The sequence below is a fragment of the Asterias amurensis genome, chromosome 2 (genome assembly GCF_032118995.1).
Source record: "Asterias amurensis chromosome 2, ASM3211899v1".
NCBI classification, from domain to species: domain Eukaryota; kingdom Metazoa; phylum Echinodermata; class Asteroidea; order Forcipulatida; family Asteriidae; genus Asterias; species Asterias amurensis.
Genome location: NC_092649.1, coordinates 20287942 through 20308761, shown reverse-complemented (window position 1 = coordinate 20308761; position 20820 = coordinate 20287942). Strand labels below are relative to the sequence as shown.

The 20820-nt window shown below is 38.0% G+C and overlaps 1 protein-coding gene across 2 annotated transcripts in view; it reads right to left on the bottom strand.

Annotated features, from left to right (window-relative positions):
* The window catches only part of LOC139952943 (voltage-dependent calcium channel subunit alpha-2/delta-3-like), a 130749-nt gene that overhangs the window by 65609 nt on the left and 44320 nt on the right, over positions 1-20820 (bottom strand). For both annotated transcript variants that reach the window (XM_071952290.1, XM_071952283.1), the window contains exons 5-7: positions 8903-8962; positions 6610-6778; positions 3914-4045 (exon numbers count right to left, since the gene is read on the bottom strand). In XM_071952290.1, coding sequence (XP_071808391.1) covers positions 3914-4045; positions 6610-6778; positions 8903-8962 — 361 coding nt within the window. The remainder of the gene's footprint in view (positions 1-3913; positions 4046-6609; positions 6779-8902; positions 8963-20820) is intronic.

Sequence of the window (20820 nt, the reverse complement as noted above, 5' to 3'; positions counted from 1 at the left end):
AGGTTGTTCATTGGCCAATCTATGTGCGTTTCGACTGTTTCGTCACCGTTTGACCTCAAAGATGGCGGCTGGATGACGTCAATGCATACGGTCCATTACCAAAGGCATAACTTCCCTACTATGTTTGGTAGTCACTCTTAACAACTTTTGGCTAGAAGCCTACAGAAGCTTTTGATAGTATAAAGCACTTTGAGAATTTGTTTTCCCCTTTGTTTTGAAGCAATGCGGTTTATGTAAAATAAAATATCAGTGTTTATGCCCAAGAATTAGAATCTACATATAAGAAGCGTTACTGTGAGTACACTTCTCAGATTGCCCAGGTCAAAATTCCAGTTGAACCTAGTTAACTGGGGTCAACTGGTTCAACTGGATAGTGATCAAACTCGTCCATTTTCCATATTAACCAACTGGTTTGGACTAGGTTTAACTGTGTTCAACTCGGTTGAAATTATAAACCAGTTGGTCTCTGTCCATTTTCCATATTAAACCAACTGGTTTTAACTGTGTTTAACTAGTTTATCAACTGGTTTCAACTAGTTCAAAAGTACCCAAACCCTTTAAGGAGTCCATTACTATTTTGACATATTGCGTTGTTGAGAGCCAAGCGTAGTCATTACAAAGTCAGAGTGTCTTCTCACCCATCTTGTCACTTGTTATTGCAAGGAATTCAATAAAGAGGAGCGACTCGAGTAACTTATCAAGATCTCAGTCTCCATATAGATTGAAAGTTGAAGAAGACGCAGGTGAGCACCGTGACCCTTGTACTCTCATCGTGATTGGACGGTACCTTGACGGTACCTCTACTTGAGCCATCAAGACTTCCTGAGTCAGAGAGCTTGGGTGTGAACCATCTGACCATCACACGCCAATTGACGTCCTTAGGGTAATGTTTTAAAGGCAAGGTATACTTTTGGTAATTGTCAAAGTATTCTCAATTTGTGTGTCCCGACAAAAGCTTAAAATAACAAACCTGTGAAAAGTTGTTGGGCTCAGTTGGTAACCAATGGACGGTCAACAAACTACCAATTGACAGCCTACATGTAGATTAAATTTCTGTCTCTTTCACTGATTTACACGCAGCAGTTGCAGAAAAAAAACCACGAACAAAAGCAAACGACTTGTCCACTTCCCTTCCACTTAACCATGACTCCCTCACGACAACAGTCAACACCGTCCCAATTGACAATTGTAATAGATTGCAGCACTTACTGACAGAAATGTTGACTTAGTCCAGGTCTTATTTCAAAGATTTATTTCGAGAGCATCATTGATCATTCCAGCTTAAGGAAACTCCCAGAGGTCTCTTCCCGCAAGCAATCGCTCAGATCTCTTGTACAATACGATGTTGCTTAAAGGCACTAGCTCTGCATAACTAGGCCGAGTCACACTGCAGCGAAAACGAAAAACGATAACGATCATGACGCAACGAGAATGAATTCTATTGGTTGAGTGAGCATGTGCGTATTCTGCGTGGAGCTATCCAACCAATATAATCATTTTTTTTTGCGTCGTGACTTTTATCGTTTTCGTTATCTCTGCAGTGTGACTCGGCCTTAAAGACCCAGGGGTGGATTTCACAAAGAGTTAGGACTAGTCTTATCTCGAGTTAGGACCAGTTACTCGTCCTAACTTAGGACTACCCATGCAATTTGTATATCTCCTAGGACTAGTCCTAAGTTAGGACTAGTCCTAACTCTTTGTGAAATTGACCCCTGGACACTATTGGTAATTGTCAAAGACTCTCTCGGCTCAACATATGCATAAAATAAACCTGTAAAAATTTGAGATCAGTTAGTCGTCTTAGTTGCGAGATACATGTAGAAAGAAAAAACACCTTGTCACACAAAGTGCTTTCAGATGCTTGATTTCGAGACCTCAAATTCTTAATCTGAGGTCTCAAAATCAAATTCGCGGAAAATTACTTCTTTCTCGAATCCGACGTCACTTCAGAGGGAGCCGTAACTCACAATGTTTTATACTATCAACCTCTCCCCATTACTCGTTACCAAGTAAGGTTTTATGCTAATAATTATTTTGAGTAACTACCAATAGTGTCCACTGCCTTTAATGCAGTCTTGGCGTACACTTGTCCCGGGGATAACTGCAACTCCCTAGGCACTGTAGTATAGTCCCATAAATAGTGACAATAAGCTAGTCCACCTCTGCTCCTTGGCCTTACTTGCACCAAATTGTGTAAAATTTTCTGAAAATCAAATCAAATGACTATTGTCTTATTTCAGCTACTTGTTAGAATTTTGCGAAACAAAACTACAAAACACGCTTGACGCCAACGAGTCTGGTTACAATATCTGTATCCGTATTCGTATTCGCGAAACCTCTCTATATAATTCTTTTGCAACTTCGATGACCAATTGAGTCACAGATTTGTTATATATGCATATGTTGGGATACAAGTGATAACACTGGTCTTTGACAATTACCAAAGGTGTCCAGTGCCTTTATATACCTTTGGCAATTACTCAAAAAAAATCCCCAGCAGTCCATCCTGCACTCTCTTTCGTCCTTTCTACAATACAACGCTGCCTAATAACCTGTAAGGGCAGATGATCTTAAGATCACGCTCCCTGTAGTTTACAGTTGTGTGAAATGTGTTACCACTGACACGCCAGTGTAAATTGACTGAAGTCATTACAGGTAGAGACTTTTGACAGTAATCCATTCACCTTAACAGGTTCTCTGGATCCCTCGAGAGTTGGGTCTCACAACCTGACCCGTGGATTGTCACAGCGTACTAATCAATCTACAAATAAAGGTATGTAGAATATTGATGCAACTTTAGACCTTTCAAGTGAGATGAAACAAAATCCCCCCAGACCAACTGACTCCTTCTTGAGAAATAAGAGAAGCTTGAATGCAAAAGAAAGCTGATCAATATTTCTCTTTGATTTCTCAGTTTTGTGTCTGGTTTTTTAGGTGATTTGTGTCTAAAGCCGTGTTCACATTGGACTTTTTAGGGGTGAACTAACCAAGCAATTGGGTAATTTGACCATTATTTTCAGTCCAATGCGAACAGCCCAGGATTTAGTCTGTTAAAAACTTAAGACTAGTTGCTGTCCTAACTCAAAATAAGACTAGTCACATGTAAAACTTTTTGTAAAATCCAACCGAGGTAAATTTAACATAGGAAACTTAAAGGAACACGTTGCCTTGGATCGTACGAGTTGGTCTATGAAAAGCGTTTGAAACAGTTTGTTATGAAATGCATATGGTTAGAAAGATGTTTAAAAAGTAGAATATAATGATCCACACAAGTATCACTCAAAATTGCACGGTTTTCATTTTACGTCGCGAACTAATACGGTCGGCCATTTATGAGAGTCAAAGTTTTGACTCCCATAAATGGCCGACCATGTTTGTCAACGAGGTAAAACGAAAACCACGCAATTTCAAGGCATATTTGTGTAGATCATTGTATTCTACTTTTACAACATCTTTCTAACCATATCGATTTTATAACAAACGGTTCCAGGACGCTTTTCAAAGACCATCTCGACCGATCCAAGGCAACGTGTTCCTTTAATACAAGTCCAGTTGGTAGTTTAAACTGCATGGCCATTTTCTGCCCAGGTAAACCAACCTGGTCAAACTAACCAAGCCTAAAAGTCCCCAATTAATCTTTCCGATTAAACCGGAAGTGAAATACCACATCCCGTTCGCTGCACAGTCATGATCATGCGACACAGGCGAAAGTGAACTCTGACGCGCATGAATTGCAAAGGCCATGGCAAAGCAGCATTATACAGAAATGAAAAAATAGTTTACACCGTTTGTTTTCATTGTTTTTTCCTTTCTTTTATTTTACACGCTTCTGCGCAACCAATGTTTACTAGCTAGGTAGATAGATGGTCAAAAATTTCCAACGACCACAAATTTGTAATCAATGAAGACTTACCAGGATAATTTCTGAAGAATCCAGTATTATGACCAAAGTATTGCCAGGTTAATGTTGGATCAGCTTCGTAGTTCTGCTGAAACACATCATCAAGAAACTCCGTCTCTTCAACACCGTTTAAGACATCAGGACCTTCAAGAAAAGAGGAACATAAGAAATCTTATTTAAGGCAAAGTATACCTTTGGGTTTGGAACTGCGCGATTGCTTTAGCGGGTTTTGATACCTTTTATAGATCAAGTTTTTTGCAATGACAAGAACTCCAACTCACAAAATGTACACCCCCCCCCCCCTTTTAAAGACATGGACACTATCAGTAATTGTCCAAGACCAGTTTTCTCACTCGGTCTATCTCAACATATACATAAAATAACAAACCTGTGATAATATGAGCTTGATTGGTCGTTGGAGTTGCAAGATAACTATGAAAGGAAAAAACACCATTGTCACATGAAGTTTGTGCTTTCAGATGTTTTGATTTTGAGACCTCAAATTCTAAATCTGAGGTCTTGAAAACAAATTCGCAGAAAATTACTTCTTTCTCGATATCTACGTCACTTCAGAGGGAGCCGTAACTCATAATATTTTATACTATCAACCTCTCCCCATTACTCGTTACCAAAAAAGGTTTTATGCTAATAATTTTGTTGATTAACTACCAGTGTCCACTGCCTTTAAGGATAGCATATATTAGTTAGAATGACTAACACTTCATCAAAGTATGTCAACGATCGAGTGAAAAGATTCAAATTCAAACATTTTTAGCCACTTTTGCTTTTATGAAACTTTGTGGAAAGTTTAATAAAATATTAACCGACTTACTACAAACCAGAAATAACAAATTAATAAAAATAACAAAAATAAACAATCATCCTCTTTCTTTATAAAATTTGTGTCAATCATTTTACTGTAGTTTGAAGCCAGCAAAAGCTATTATTGTCCTTTTCTATGTAAGTTGTGTGTATAATTCAATTTGAAGTAGTCCTAGAATTTAAAGCTTTTAAGTTTTGGAAATTGTCAATCATTTTGACCCAGTAATAGCATTAACACAGTTTACTGTCGAACTATTTGTTTTAAATGACCTTAAGAGATGCTTTATTTAATTTCTGACCGTAGTTTGTTTTGTTCATTTCTTTTGTACCCATTTGTTCATGACTCCACCGCATCTATAGTCGTAGACTTGCAGACAAGTCGTTAAATGTTTGTGGCAATAAGAGCGTTACAACTCTCTATGTGGACACTGGCAATGTTCTCGCGCAACTGCTGGCCCCAGGAAGACTCACTGCTCTTGCGACTATAAGCATCTCTTAATATTCATGCATGACATCACAATTTTAATCCAAAATGAGGCTATCAGCTCACGTCACGCCACCACCAGTACCAGCCACTTGATCCTAGTTGCAGTGGCTGTGCCGATGGCCTGGTTTTGGGTTAGAATGGTGACGTCATACATGAATATTAAGAGAGGCGGTATGGTCTCATGGGGAGTAGACGTCCAGGGCCAGCAGCTGTGGGCGAGAACAGCGATCTCGCGAGATCAGTCTGTGATCGCGGTGAGCTTTATACTGTTTTACACTATCATGAAAATAAAGACTTTTCCACAAGTCTACTCTAGTCCTAATGTACAAGATCAGCATTCAGTGTTTCCAATACTGGTTTTACACTGATGTGTTTGAGCACTGTATACTCAGTTCTTTCCCTGGGTTCTCTAGACAAAAATCACAGGCGAGTTACTCAGGTGGGATTCAAACCCATGACCTTTGCAAATCTAGAGCAGTGTCTTACCAACTAGACCACAGAGATTGCCCAGTAGCTATAGAGGCAGTCCGAATCCTAAGTTTTAATAGATGTTAAATTTGCATCGGGGATCCAACAATTCAAACACATTTTTACTGCAGACACAACAACCCTTAACCAGGCCTCGAAAACATGCAAAGGCCATAAATTTATTTTGTGTCATTGAGACATATGCTGGTATGACTTGGATTATACACATGATTTGTTTTTAATCCGATGCGGGTTGACTAATGTCCTTCAATTGAACTGCTTATTAAATCATGATATTTTTATTATGGTTAATAAACATTTCATACCATAGACATAATAGTTTATGCACCGTATCAGATACATTAATCCTACATCACATTCCAAATGACATTCCAAAAAAAAGTACAGTACCATAAACACTTGCTCTGCTAGATTTTAGTAGGAAAAGAATATCTGTTAATTTATAATAGTAATCTGTATAATGAAAAACAGGACAGCCATTTCTGTCTGTCTGTCTGTACTGCATTGTTTTCCAAGTTACCGGAGTGTTGAGAACAGTTTAAAAACTCATCTGCATAAAGAAGCACTGTGTTCGCTCTATTTTCTAATTATGTGACGCTACTTTCATTTGCTTGTTTGTTGTGTTTTGTACCAAGTTTCCATTGAAGTTTACCTTTGAGGGTAGAGATGGTTCTTGTGATTGATTTAGCTGAGTAGGCATATTTCCCCAGGGAGCTGAGATGGTTTAAGGAATGAATTAAGGCCCAGTGACCAGGGGTAATAATGTTGGAAACGCTTTGAGACGCCCTTCGGGTGTGAAAAGTGCTCTATAAAAACTGGTTATTACTATTACAAAAACAGGGTATTGTTATTATTATTATTATTATTACTTGTATTATTAAGAGGGAGAGGGAAATTATCACACACTTACCAAAGTTATAAACATTTGCTGGGACCTGCACAGTACTCTGATTGATGTTAACTGAAATGTTATTGAAGTGAACGTTGGGGTCCAGATGAAATGGCTTTCTTAGTTGTGCATCTCTGTCGTCTCTACCCGTAGTTTCCGTATTAATCAGATTAGAATTGAAGTACTCAAACTGGTCATGAAATCAAGGGAAAAGATGAAGGACATTAAGGGAAGGTTTACATTTGGCAATCACTCTTTAAAATAATGGCAACACAAAAATGAATTTGTTAGAAGTAAAGCAGCAGACCTGATACTTCATGGAGGCAACAAAGGCGACTGCCTCCTTGCTCCCCTGGTCATTGGTGCCCTTGAAATGCTCCAGCAGAACAGAAGTTTACAATTTTCTCACTTGGTGCCCTACCAAGGACAAAATGCCTTGGTGCCCTTGCCCTTTCATACAGGCCTGCAGAAGCTTTTGATAGAGCATTTTCAGAATCATACCACTTATAAGTAATGTGGTTATGGAAAAGTGTATCAGTTTTTACACCTCGACATTTGAATTTGAGAAGCATTACTGACAGAAACCTTTCCCAGATTGTGTATTCCAAATAATCGCTCTGGATTTTTGGCAATATCTCAAAAACAGGACAACCTTTTGAAATGAAATTTACAGATTTTCCAAACTGTTAACAGAAAGTGCACTTATGAAAGGAATAAAAGAGTGGCAACGGTCTTGAACTTTCGTTTAAAACTGGCAGGATCGAGGTCGTGCAATAACCTTGCAGGGCCGTGGTCGTGTGATAAAGGGCCTTTACCGCACGGCCACAAACCCCACGGCCATGACCGAATGTTCAAGACCTCGTCCCACTCGGTTTTTCCCTGAATAATATACACCAGCATTTTGACTGGTAATTCAATTCTGCTGAGCACCTTTTATGAAATCAGCCTCATTGGCAAGTTACTTGTGACAACAGTATTCTAAATACCACTCTGAGATAAAAAATTCTACTAAGAGATTTTAACATCTCCGAGTCAAAGCGCTCCTTGAATATTTGTCTGGATTTTTCTTCCTTTTGTTAAACTGGAAAGGCCGTCACCTAGAGACTTCGTTGCATGAATTGTGTCTTGCCGGAAACTGCTACAGTGCCAAGGGCACTTTCCATGATTCATGGTCTTCTTTAAAGGGATAGGGTGACCAGCCAAAGTAGGGTGTCACATGTACAATATGTGACTGGTACCCTGGTTTTTGAAATATTGCATGGTTTTGCTTTAACTTTGCGAATCAACACGGTTGGAGAAAACAATTTAACTTCTCAAAATATTGCCTGCATGTTTTTAGTTCACAATGTTTAAGGAAAACTGTACAATTTCGAGGCATATTTGTGTGGATCATTAAAACATCTTTCTAACCAATTCATTTCATAACAAACGGTTACAAACGCTTTATATAAACCAACTCGCCCGATCTAAGGCAACGTGTCCCTTTAACCATTGATATGAAGTAACCCTACGCCATATTTCAGTCCCAGACATTTTTTGGGGCTCCAAGAGAATCAAGATTATTGGCAGACAAAGTGAACAGGGATAGAGAGCATTCTAAAGATGCTCTAACGCACACAATGGAAGGCGCCAGTCTTCAGCAACATCTTGAATCCATCGTCATCTGGCAATGACAGACATTGATATTACTCCATCATTAACTTTGAGTCCTGATTTTTTAAAGATTTTTCAGTTGAAACCAAGATACCCTTAAAGAGGGGCTCCATGGTCAAATTCAGTTTTGTGATGCACTCATAGTCCAATAGACAGAGTCGTAATAAAAGTGGGGACAACGTTTTTGGCTATGACATGAATCCATACTCACTGTGAATGAAGAAAATGTTGTATAATTTAACTGTAGAAGTTTCAGTTCCATAAGTCGTCAAGTTTTTAAGAAAAGAAGGTGAAAATCACAGAGCAATGTTTTCAGAAGAGTCGCGTAAATACGCTGTACATGCAAAAGTAATTTTCGCCTTACTAAGATGAAAATTATTTTTGTGAAATTGTTTTACTAATTTATTAAAAAGTACAGAACCTCAGCAAGTAATATTTAAGGGAAGCTTTCTACCAACATTATCTTTAAACCGTGTAAGTTTAATGTAAATCTGTGGACGTTTGTGGCATCTTTGGTTTCATTAACAGAAATATACAATAACAAAAATCATAAGCACACTATTGCTCCTTTACTGGCGATTCCTTTGACAAGTTTGATGACCGGAAAGAGACTTTTATACACAAAACAAAAAGCTAGATAGGAAATCAAATCTCAAGTTACCTCTGTAGATTCGTTATAATCGTGATTTTCATGAGCATCTTCAACTTTATTCCTGAGATTCTGAAAGGCAAAAAGAAAAGGAAAAAAAAAACATAGTAAAACTGAGTAAAAAGTAACAATTACAGATTTGTAACCCATCAGCGATGGATGATTCTAAAAGTCAAGTTTTATCACTTTGAAGGGAAGGTGTAATCACTCCTATAAAAACTTTTGTTTGGAAGCCTACAGCAGATATAGTATTTGAGGCATTGCATGGTGAGGTATCAATGTATATTTGGTTTGCGGTAACACCATGTGTGTATCTACTTGCCAGGTAGAGTTGTTCTTAGAGAACTGTCTTGCTTTATTCTACTGCCGCGGAGTAGATAATTGGAGGTTCGGGAGACTTCTCAGTTCTGAAAAGAACGGTCTCCTGACGATGACTAGAGCAAGCTAGTCGAAACGTTGAGACCATTTCAGAACTGACTCCGCGGCAGTACAGTTAATTACGATTCTATAAGCTAAAGTAGTAGTCCAGTCTGTTTTCTATACCATCCGCCCAAGTAATAATAATCAATAATAATAATGCATTTATAATGCGCCATCTATCTAGTGTACAAGACCCTATTCCGAGGCGCAGAACAAAAAAACAATACATACAACAAAAAAGAAATGTAGAACATAATACAAAATTATACAATCAATAATCTACTGTCAAGACATGTAACAAGCTAAGTGTAAGAGGATTTAAATAATTGAGTTTTAAACAAGTTGTTAAACAATGGAAGAGAACTACAGCGCCTGATGTTATTAGGTAAAGCGTTCCAAAGTTTAGGAGCACAAGCGGAAAAGGCACGATCCCCATATGATGAGGAAGTTCTAGGAATAGTTAAAAGGGACTTAGCAGAAGAACGAAGAGTGCGAGAGGGGGCATAAGGGCATAATAGTTAAAAAGCAGGACACATGGTGTTACCGCAAACCAAATATACAAAGCCTACAGCAGCTTTCAATAGTATAAAGCATTTTAAGAAACATTTCACTTCAAAGTAATGTAAACAGATATCAGTATTTATCCCCCCAAATTTGAAGTTGAGAAAGGTTACTCTCTTAATGTAAAAGAGTAAAAAACACCACTCTTTACTTTTCAAGCTGTCCGTTATATGGCTCTTCAAAAAGAGTGGTGGTTATTTCACTCTTTTAGAGGGGTTTCACTCCAGGACAGAGTGAAAAATCACTCAAAAAGATGCAAAGTTCAATCTAAAAGTGTGGAAGACCACTCGAAAAAGAGTTGTCCTTCATATGGCTCTTAAAAGAGTGCTTTTCACTCATTTACATTAAAGGAACTGTACACGTTTGGTAATTGTCACAGTAGACCAGTCTTCTCACTTGGTGTATCCCATCATAAGCATAAAATAGCTAGCCTGTGAAAATTTGGGATCAATTGGTCGTCGTAGTTGCGAGAAAATGATGAAAGAAAAAACACCCTTGTTGGACGAATTTGTGTGCTTTCAGGTAGGAATAAAGTCTTTTATTATTTTAGTGAGAAATTACCTCCTTCTCAAAGACTAAGTTTCTTCAGAGAAAGTCGTTTTCCACAATGTTTAATACTATCAACAGCTCTCCAATGCTCATTACCAAGTCAGTTTTTAAGTTAATATTTGTTTTGAGTAATTACCAAACGTATACCTTCCCTTTAAGAGAGTACTATCAGAAACATTTCTCAGATTATGTATTCCAATTATGGATTTCTTTTCCAGCAAGGGCTAAGCCGCTCTGGATTCCTGGTGATCCCTCAAAAAACACTACCACCTTTTGATTGAAATTTTCATATCTTAGTTTCATTGCATATATGTACATTATTTAAAAAAATAAACGGTTGCAAATACCGAAGGTATACGATCCTTTAATAATAATAATAATAATAATAATAACAATCTCTTATTTCACAATAACCGTCAAAATGTGCTTTACGTTTTTATCTTCAAGTACGCGCTAATCCTCCAATTAGATTTGCAGAATGGAGTGGTGATAAAAACCTATATTGCACAGCTAATATCACTACCTATGCTCGTGGAAATACAGAAAAATATAGCATGTCTGCGTCCCATCGGCCTCATTGGCGCTATATTTTTCCGTATTCCACTCGCGCTTGTGCGATAACTTATAATAGCGCCCTGGTCATTTGGGCCATATAACATATCCTTTAATCTTTCTCAGCTCCTTGGGGGGTATACAACCTGAGTAACTGAAGCCTCCATAGGCTTTTTCATACAAAATCAACCTGTACCCTCGCAGGTACCAAATACCCTTGGGTGAAGAACCCTTTCAAACTTTGACTTCAGAAAAAAAGACCCCAAATTATCTCTTGAAATGCGGAGACAGACACGAAGAGTGGGCACTGCAACCCCAAATAGAATGATCAATGCATAGAGTGCAGTTCTCTTCATCGAAACATAAACCTCTGCGCCAACACGCCTCCGAGCAAGCGAATTCTCATTCAAATCAATCACAATCACATTTTACATGTAAGATACAATTGTTACTCAACCCAGCGTTGCCTGCATACACATCTAGCTGTATATACATGTACATGTATGACTACATGCCATTAGGCTCAATGTGACACCAGTGACATGGATACCAACATGATAAGACTGATTTATATGACGAGACCCTCATATGCAAGGACACGACTTAGAGTTATATGTGGATATAAACTTCAATAAGTTTAACTGTCAACGTTCTCTTGAAGGCACTGGACACATTTGGTAATTGTCAAAGCCCAGTACTCACTTGGTGTACCCAAACATCTGTCAAAGTTAAACCATTACAGTATGGCTTCTTATAAAGTACTCTCAGGTCCGTCGCGCTAAGACGCTCATGGCCCTTCATCATTATTCATCATTATTACCCCTGGTCACTGGGCCTTAAATCATTCCTTTAACCCTCTCAGTTAACTTCCCCGGGGGAGTATACAGCCTGTGCTGCGAGTTTCTGCGCTCCATGCTAATCAGTCACATAAACCATCTCTGCCCTCACGACGAGGTACCCATTTTACCCCTCTGGATGGAGAGAAGCTTGTGGTTAAGTGTCTTGCTCAAGGACACAAGTGTCACGACCGGGATTCAAACACACACTCTGCTGAACAGAAACACCAGAGCTTGAGTTCGGTGCCCTTATTGGCCACGACACCCCACATAGTTTCAGATCCAACACTACTCGAAAGAGATTCACACATGGTGCTAAGGCAATCATCAGCTAATATATACCTTGACTATTATAAGGCGACATGTTCACAAACACTAAGCAGAATATCTAGGACCGTGAGTTTTCTCTTCTGTAGAGCATGCTACTTCAACTACCATGGTTGAGACTGTTTGGGACTGGAGGGGCTTCTGTTCACAATGACCAAATTAATAAAGTCTGCAGCTAACGTTCGTTATTGTATCTTATCCAACGCCACTCAAGACTCAGCGTTCTAGACGACGGTGAAGTTTTATCAGAAAAACCGTAGCTTATTACATCCTAGAGTAACCTCCTACATCAAAGCGAATTTTCGTTCAAATATGACAAACCTCTTGCTTACAAAGCCTATAAATTTCCATGTCAATCAATTTTCTTTTGCGTAAAAAGAAAATAGAGTAACACATTGAAAGACGATACTTCACGTCTATTTTATCTGCTTAAATTGATCAGACCCAAGTCCCGCACCTTCCTCCTGGAGGCCATTTCATTGGCCCTCACCATTTTTAATAATGGTCTGCGGTACGTGACCAATAATATCAAAACGCTACTAGGAAAAGCCCCCCTATAATATTCCCTTATCAGTGACATTTCCCTAGGCAATTAGGAGGGGAAATTAAAATAGCGGGTTTATTGTCAGGATCTTGGCTTGGCTGAACCCAGGGAGCATCTTTAGATATATTCTTGTATATGACACAAGATTCTGTTTTAAAGCTAAAATTCTTGCTTCTAACAAGATCTCACACATGGGTCCCTATGGGTCCCAAACCTTTCCGCAAAGAATCTTTCTTACAAAACCCTGATTGAACAACATCCATTTGTTTATTTAGATCACATATTCTATTCCCACTCAGTTTCTTGTCCCCTTAGCCCCAAAGGATGGAGCTATAAAATGAACACAATGTCAGCGATCAAAATAAGCTCTCGTCAATTATATATTCTCTCCGATTCTGTACTGAATGACGGCCCCTCTGGATTGGCCCAGTTTACATATTCTACATTGTGGCCCAGTGCAGTTGTCTTCAAGTTTCTTCAATCCTTATATGCTTTATATATTTGGTTTGCAGTAACACCATGTGTGTGTCCAAGTAGATTTTGTTCTTTAGAGAACATTCTTGCTTTATATTCAACTACCGTGGAGTAGATTTTAGGAATTCAGGAGACTTTATCAGTTCTGAAAAGAACTGTACTGCTTTTTGAGTAAATTATTAACTTCACTACCGCGGAGTGGTTCTTAATAAATGGTTCTCAACGTTTTGACTAGCTTGCTCTAAAAAATGATCATTGAATGACATCAAAGTTGAGCTTCACAGTTGTCCAGTGGTATTAGAAAACATTATTAAATTCAAATTCTCCCGTTTTCAAGTATCGTGCCTTGATGCAACCTTTGAGTATTTCATCAAGTAGGCATCACACTTCCACATTATTTTTTGAGAAAGCAGCCCCTAACGATGACTGTTTTGGCATGTTTAAAGAACAATATTTTTACAGCTGCCTCCCAGTCAGGTGTGGTATACATAAAGAGTTAATATTTCTCAAGGTGATAGGTACTTCACATACAACTTCTTATCCTTTAATCACTTCACGTCCATGACAAGGTTTCTGCAAGTTTTGTTGACACTTGTTAACGCCTGGAACAAAATCGCATTGCCCTCAACTTTTTGCTGACAGCCGATGGCTGATGTTTTCAACCACCAGGGAGTGTCCAGTCGTACGTGTATCTGGGTGTATGTGCCAGCCATGTTAAAGGGAAGGTATACATCTTAAAATTAATGCCAATAAAAACTTTTGGTTGGAAGACTACAGCAGCTTTCGATAGTATACAGCATTTTGAGAACAATTTCCTTCAAATGTGGTTAAGATATTAGTTTTCATGTCCCCAAATTTGAATTTGAGAAACATTACTGCAGTTAATAATAATAATAATAATAATAATAATAATAATAATGAGGTGCTCAAGGCACACAGGAGGGGGAACCACACACAGCAAGGAAAATAGGACAAATAGACCAATTACACATAGGCGAGATTAAACAATGTGGTTTTCAACTTAATCTTGAAAGTATTGAGATTAGAAATATTGCGGATTTGAAGAGGTAAGTCATCCCAGAGTGTGGGTCCAGCATGGGAAAATGACCTATCGCCCCGTGACTTGCTACTCTTAGTAACAAGTAGCCTGCATGTGGTGGAAGATCGGAGAGATCACACAGGAGTATAAGCTTTTACCAAAGAAATGTTATATTATAGGAGCAGTATATGTGTTCCTACACAATACCTTGGCGAAACCTAAAAACTGCGACCATCTTTTAAAATAAAATTTTAGTTTCATTGTATTTGTCTATACAATTATATCGGATTAAAACAGCCGAAAAGTTCCAAAAACCAAAAGGCATACTTTGCCTTTAAGATACACAAAAGACATTCACTCTGATAGAGTCTATAAGTCTCCTAAGAAGACAGTTGCAAGAATACAAACAATCTCAAAAAGACGAGACATCCACAGAGTTGACTGTTATTATAAAAACATCCCATTTTTTGTTTATATTCATGCCAAGGGGGTATAGTTCTGGGCATTATTGACAAGATCCACACAGGAGTAGTTTAATATCAAAAAATGCCCCGAGATGTACATGTGAACGTTGGCATGGGAGGGCCCTGCCTTCATCTCTCTGGCTTCAGATGGAAAATGTGTCTGTGCGACATGCTATCTGTCATTGGATACATCAACGTGTGTCTAACCATCGCTACACGGACACAGAGTCTAAGAAATGCGATGCCAGCCCAGGGCCCCAATCGATGGAACTAGCACAGTCCCAGTATTCATATACATGGGATCTATTTCTACGAGTTTATACGGCCCCTCAAATTTCATATCCGAAATGCATTTTTTGGGCACGCATGCTCGGCAATAGAGTACCCCCTCTGGGCAAGGTGGCATTGCCTTCGATGCTTTGATACGTTTGGTGGGATGCGCGCTTCTACGTTCGACGGCCCGAGGAGGAAGAGAGAAGAACAAACGAGTCGAATGTTTAGATAAGTGAAAAAGGGTACACGGTAGGGAGGTGAATATACAGTGGTAAAACAAAATGCTATCTCGTATTGACTCTGTAAATAATGAGTTGTTAGAATAACATGAAGCAGGATGCTATGTAGAGTCAATTTAGAATTCCTCCCTCGGTAACAAATGCTTAAAGGTAGGCTCATAGATAAGTTTCCGTCAATGTAATGTTTGGTCTTTAGACGAAATTATACAGAAAGATACAATGAAAGTCATATGTGTGAAAGTTTCAGCTTAATACAGTGTCTACTTACTGAGAAAACAGTAAAAAAAAACTGTCATGGTAATTGCTCAAGAATGTCCAATCCATCGGACATGTTTAGAGAGGTGACAGCAGGTACCAACGGCATCTCTGGTCGCAGCATTTGCGAAGCAAGGGGTTAACAATGAATAAGGAGACAATATTTCCTGGTTTGTCTTTATTTGACTGCCACAATAGTCTTGTAAATTCCCTAGGACCACCCCTCCGGAATTTGCAAACGGAGACAAACCCTAAGAAATCTGAGAATCATTAGTCATGAATCGTTTCTCTGATTCAAATGTTATGGGGTGAAAAATCATCTCAACCTTATTACCTCATAGTTTATGCTTACTTTATTTTTCACAATGTTTTATACTGTTTTTAATACGTTTGTGTATTGCTTTTACTAGCCATCTTTTGTTTGTTATGTTTTAATATTCACACCAATTTTAGAGTGTGTAATGTTGTGTATAAATGTTTACCTTTTTATGAGCTAGGTCTGGGAGGGCACATCTTTTTTGATGAAAATTTTTTTTACTTTTGCCATTCACTGGACGGCCTGTGCGTTTTAATGGTATTGTCTGAAGAATTAAAATAAAACAAATAAAATACTATCCAAAGCTCTCCATTGCTCGTTACCCAGAAATTGTTTATGCTAACATTTATTTTGAGTAATAAACAATAGTGTCCAGTGCCTTTAATGACTACTCAACCGTAGGTACATCTCAACCTTGATTAGAAAGCAGATGAATGCTTTAATTGCAATAGAACAAATATTGGTCTGACAGGCTTGGTCCAGTTATTGCAAACAAAACAGTCTGCTCTAATGAAATTTAAAAATATATATTGTAAAACCTATTGTAAAACAATTTCTGCAAATGGGTCATATTAAAATCAGGGTGTATGCAAAAACTCATTCCTTTCAACTCAAGCTTATATATCTATATGTAAAATCGGTCAACGGTGACCAATTATGAAATAAGAAATTGAAAAACGGCCACAATTATTAATATTAATTTAAATTTGTTTCCAGAACCTTGTGGGCTGTAAACAATTGTGGATGTAGTATGTAAACTGTTTATAGTGCTGTTTAAAGTGAACCGGGGAAAAAGTAAACCAGCTGTTTGACTTTTGAAAAGACTGAGCACATAATACAAAATTGCCATTAAGAGTTGAGCTAAAGTGGAAAAGGCACCTTTTTCATGGAACAAGTTGGCTTGGACCCAATTTTTATTTTGACCTGTTTTATTGCACTGACTCAATTATTACGGAACAACACAAATGATACAGTTTTGAGATCTTGAAACAACACATATCTTTCTTATTAAAGCAACAATGTGTAGACAAATCACCCCTTGTTTCAATTTAGCCTTCTCTACTTGCTGATTCACAAAAAATATATTTATTAGTTTTATTGTGACCCTAGTAAAGTCCTTCTCAAAGGTTTAAGACACTGGGCACTATTGGTATTTGTCAAAGACCAGTCTTCTGACTTGGTGTATCTCAAAATATGCATAAAATAACAAATCTGTGAAAATTTGAGCTCAACTGGTCGTCGAAGTTGCGAGATAATAATGAAAGAAAAAACGCCCTTTTCACACGAAGTTGTGTGCTTTCAGATGCTTGATTTCAAGACCTCAAATTCTAAATCTGAGGTCTCAAAATCAAATTCGTGGAAAATTCTTTCTCAAAAACTACGATACTTCAGAGGGAGCCGTTTCTCATAATGTTTTATACTATCATATTCTGTGCTTATAATTATTTTGAGTAATTACAAATAGTGTCCACTGCCTTTCAAATGACAACACAACACATAAACAGGCAATTACAAGAAAGGAAGTGGAAATATGTGGAGAAAACAAAAGAGAGAGGGGTTAAGAAAGCACACAGAAAAAGCAAGGGGTAAACGATGATTAAGGAGATAATATAATCCTGACTTGTCTTTATTTGCCTGTCATAATAGTCCATTAATTTCCCTTCGACCACCATCCTTTCATTTGGCGAAATTTTGTGATTATTTTTGTTTATTTACCTGGTAGAGGTCGTAGGCCCCTTGTCTATGTATGCAAAGCAACATGCCACACAAATTATAGCTGTGTAAAAAAAAGACCAATTAGCAAACTGGGTTCAGCATAATGAGTTAATAGAGTGTGAAAGTTGACCTTGACTTTGAGAGCGTATGAGCTTTCACGAGAATGCGGACTTCTAGGCACCTCGTATAGCAGCTACAGCAGGTATTGTGGCAGTTGATTCTTAAATAAACATGCATTGCGATATGTTTTATAAATTTCACCCATTGAATATGGTTTGATTAATTTTATAAGTTGTAAATTGTATTAAATTTGTAAATTTTAAAGCTGACCTTTATTTTCAACGATACAACAAAGACATTAACCGGTACACTTTTCAGGTATCAGCAAATCTTTAACACATAAAACATAAATCCATTCTTTAAAGGCAGTGGACACTATTGGTAATTACTCAAAATAATTATTAGCCCAAAACCTTTCTTGGTGACGAGTAATGGGGAGATGTTGATGATATAAAACATTGTGAGAAACGGCTCCCTCTGAAGTGCAATAGTTTTCGAGAAAGAAGTCATTTTCCACGAATTTGATTTTGAGACCTCAAGTTTAAATCAACCATCTAAAAGCACACAACTTCGTGTGACAAGGGTGTTTTTTCTTTAAATTTCACCCATTGAATATTATCAAGTTGTAAATTGTATTAAATTTTGTAAATTTTAAAGCTGACCTTTATTTTCAACGATACAACAAAGACATTAACCGGTACACTTTTCAGGTATTAGCAAATCTTTAACACATAAAACATAAATCCATTCTTAAAACCCGGACCTAACTCTATTGCAAAACAAAACTACACTCAAACGGTTTAATTTATTCTTTAATGTTTAATTGCAAAACAAATCAACACGCTAACGGTTAAATCCATTCTTAAACCCAATCCTCTCCCCTAAACTGCACACTACATGCTCTAACGGTTTAAGGTTGCTTGAATTTAAAGTTGTTATCACACGCGCACTCAAGGTATAGAGACAAATATAGCACATCTGCGTCCAATGTCCGAGTCTGCATTTTGGCCTCACTGGATGTGGGACGCAGAAGCACTGTATTTTTCTAGTATTCCACTGCTTTGCCCTTTGGCACTCTGAGGTATTCCTGGCGATAGGGACACAATCAAAGCCATTACCTCCCAGAAAAAAACATGATTAACACTCTAATTGTTTAAGTTTGCTTGAAGATAAAATAATTATCACATGCGCATTCCTGGAATATATAGCGTGTCTGCGTCACATATCCCACTCCGTGTTCAGCCTTAATGAAAACTATTACAGCTACACTCCCTTAAGCACCCATAATCAGAGGTATTCCTGGCACAATCAAAGCCATTACTTCCCACAGAAAAACAACAACAAGATTACACTCTAATTGTTTCAGTTCGCTTGAAGATAAATTCATTATCACACGCGCACTCGAGGAATAAAGAAAAATATAGTGCGTCTGCGTCCCATATCCGAAACATGGCGTCCTGCCTCAGTGGATGTGGGATGCAGGTACTTTATTTTTTCAAACACCACTAGAGACTACTACATTCCCTTGCCCTTCGGCACTCTGAAGAATTCCTGGCGATAGGAACACAATCAAAGCCGATACCTCCCACAGAAAAACAACAACATGATTACTGTAATCATTCCTCTCAACTCCTTCACAGATCATGATCTTGCCTGGGCTCGGATAAAAATCGCAGCAGCTCGACACATAGGTTGGTTTGAGTACCATGTCTTGCCCTGTAATCCGTTTATAATCCTGTATTTTTGTCCTGTGAGGACATGGAGAGATCAGTAAATCAATCTTTGCCACAGGGAACTATGGATATCTATGCATAAGTCACTTTCTAAGTTTCGCTTTGATATGACGTTGGAAACAAAGATACGCTTGACATCAATGTGTTAGATATGTACTCAACGAAGCATTCAGTGTAACAAGTTTGATTGTTAGTACAGACCTATTACAGCCAAATCGCCACAAAATAAAACAGACCTACAGGAGCACCAAAATTACAAGAACAGATCGTTGATTATCTTAGACTTTAAAATGTTTTTATTCACGTCTGTGAGTATTCAGTGTTAAAAGGATCACTGTTGAAGTCCAGACTTGCAGCGAAAATGCTGCAAAAAAACCCAAGCTTTACGAGCTCATGAACCGGTTGTTAAAAAACGTGTTTATTCATCTCTTTACTCTTCACAGACTGATTTCATGCAATTTTGATACTATTTTGAGGTTAAAGGTATACACCAATTCAGGTGCGCACCACGCGCGCGCAGTATTGAGCACCGCGCACCATTGCTGAGGTGTACATGTGCATAGTTTTGGGGCAAAGACGTGAGGAAATCATGTTTCTTTTCACTCTTTATGGAAGTTAAATGTTTTCCTCAACGACTATCATAGTTTCCTTAACAGGACATCATGATATACCAATGTAGATCACTGACCACAAATATTAGCAACTAAATAGAAATCGAATCTTGAAAACGGTGCTTGTCTTAGGTGAGTAAGGGGAAAAAGACGCAGAAACTACATAATAGTCGCTAAAATGCATTACATCATCAGGGTATTTCACTGAGTGCTTATTAAAAAAAAAAATCAAGAATGTAGTAAATCGTCATATCATGCAGCCATGTCAGAGAAATAGCATAGATTGTCGAGGAAGACATTACATTTCCTTAAAAAGTGAAAAGGGAAACTATTTTCTTGTGTCTTTGTGCACAAAATTAGGCACAAGTTTAACGCAGCAGTGGCACGCCTACCTTAAAAAAAGGTGCAGTTTCTATCCAAAATCAAAAATAAGCAATATTTGCAGCTCTTAAAATTGGGCCCTGGTGGCGCAAACATTTATAATAATGAGTGATGAAAAATGTGAGAAAGAAAGGTCTGAAAAAATAACCAGCAAATATATAAAAGTCAACATCGGGTCATGCCAAAACCAGCTTACTTAAACACTAACCAAAAAAACACACACAAAAAAGTCAAACATAGTTCAATGATTTTATTTGTACAGCACATTTTGTGACTATTTACCATGCGAGCTACCAGTGATGATAATTTAGACTAGTGCAAGACAGCTCCAACCCGTAGGTAACAGAGAGAGAGTGGAGAGAGACCAATGATTGCTTCCACCCAATTTCTGTCTCTGTAGTCTGGAACCGGGACCCCAGGCTCTCACATATTCATGTACCGCAAGCAGATTGAGTGCAAATCGATCATACTCCAGATACACACAGAATGCTTGAAGCAATTCTTCTTATTTTTGAATCGGAACTAAGAGAATAAAACTAACAAACCGCAAAAGGAAAATGTTACGGCATGGTTTAGGCGA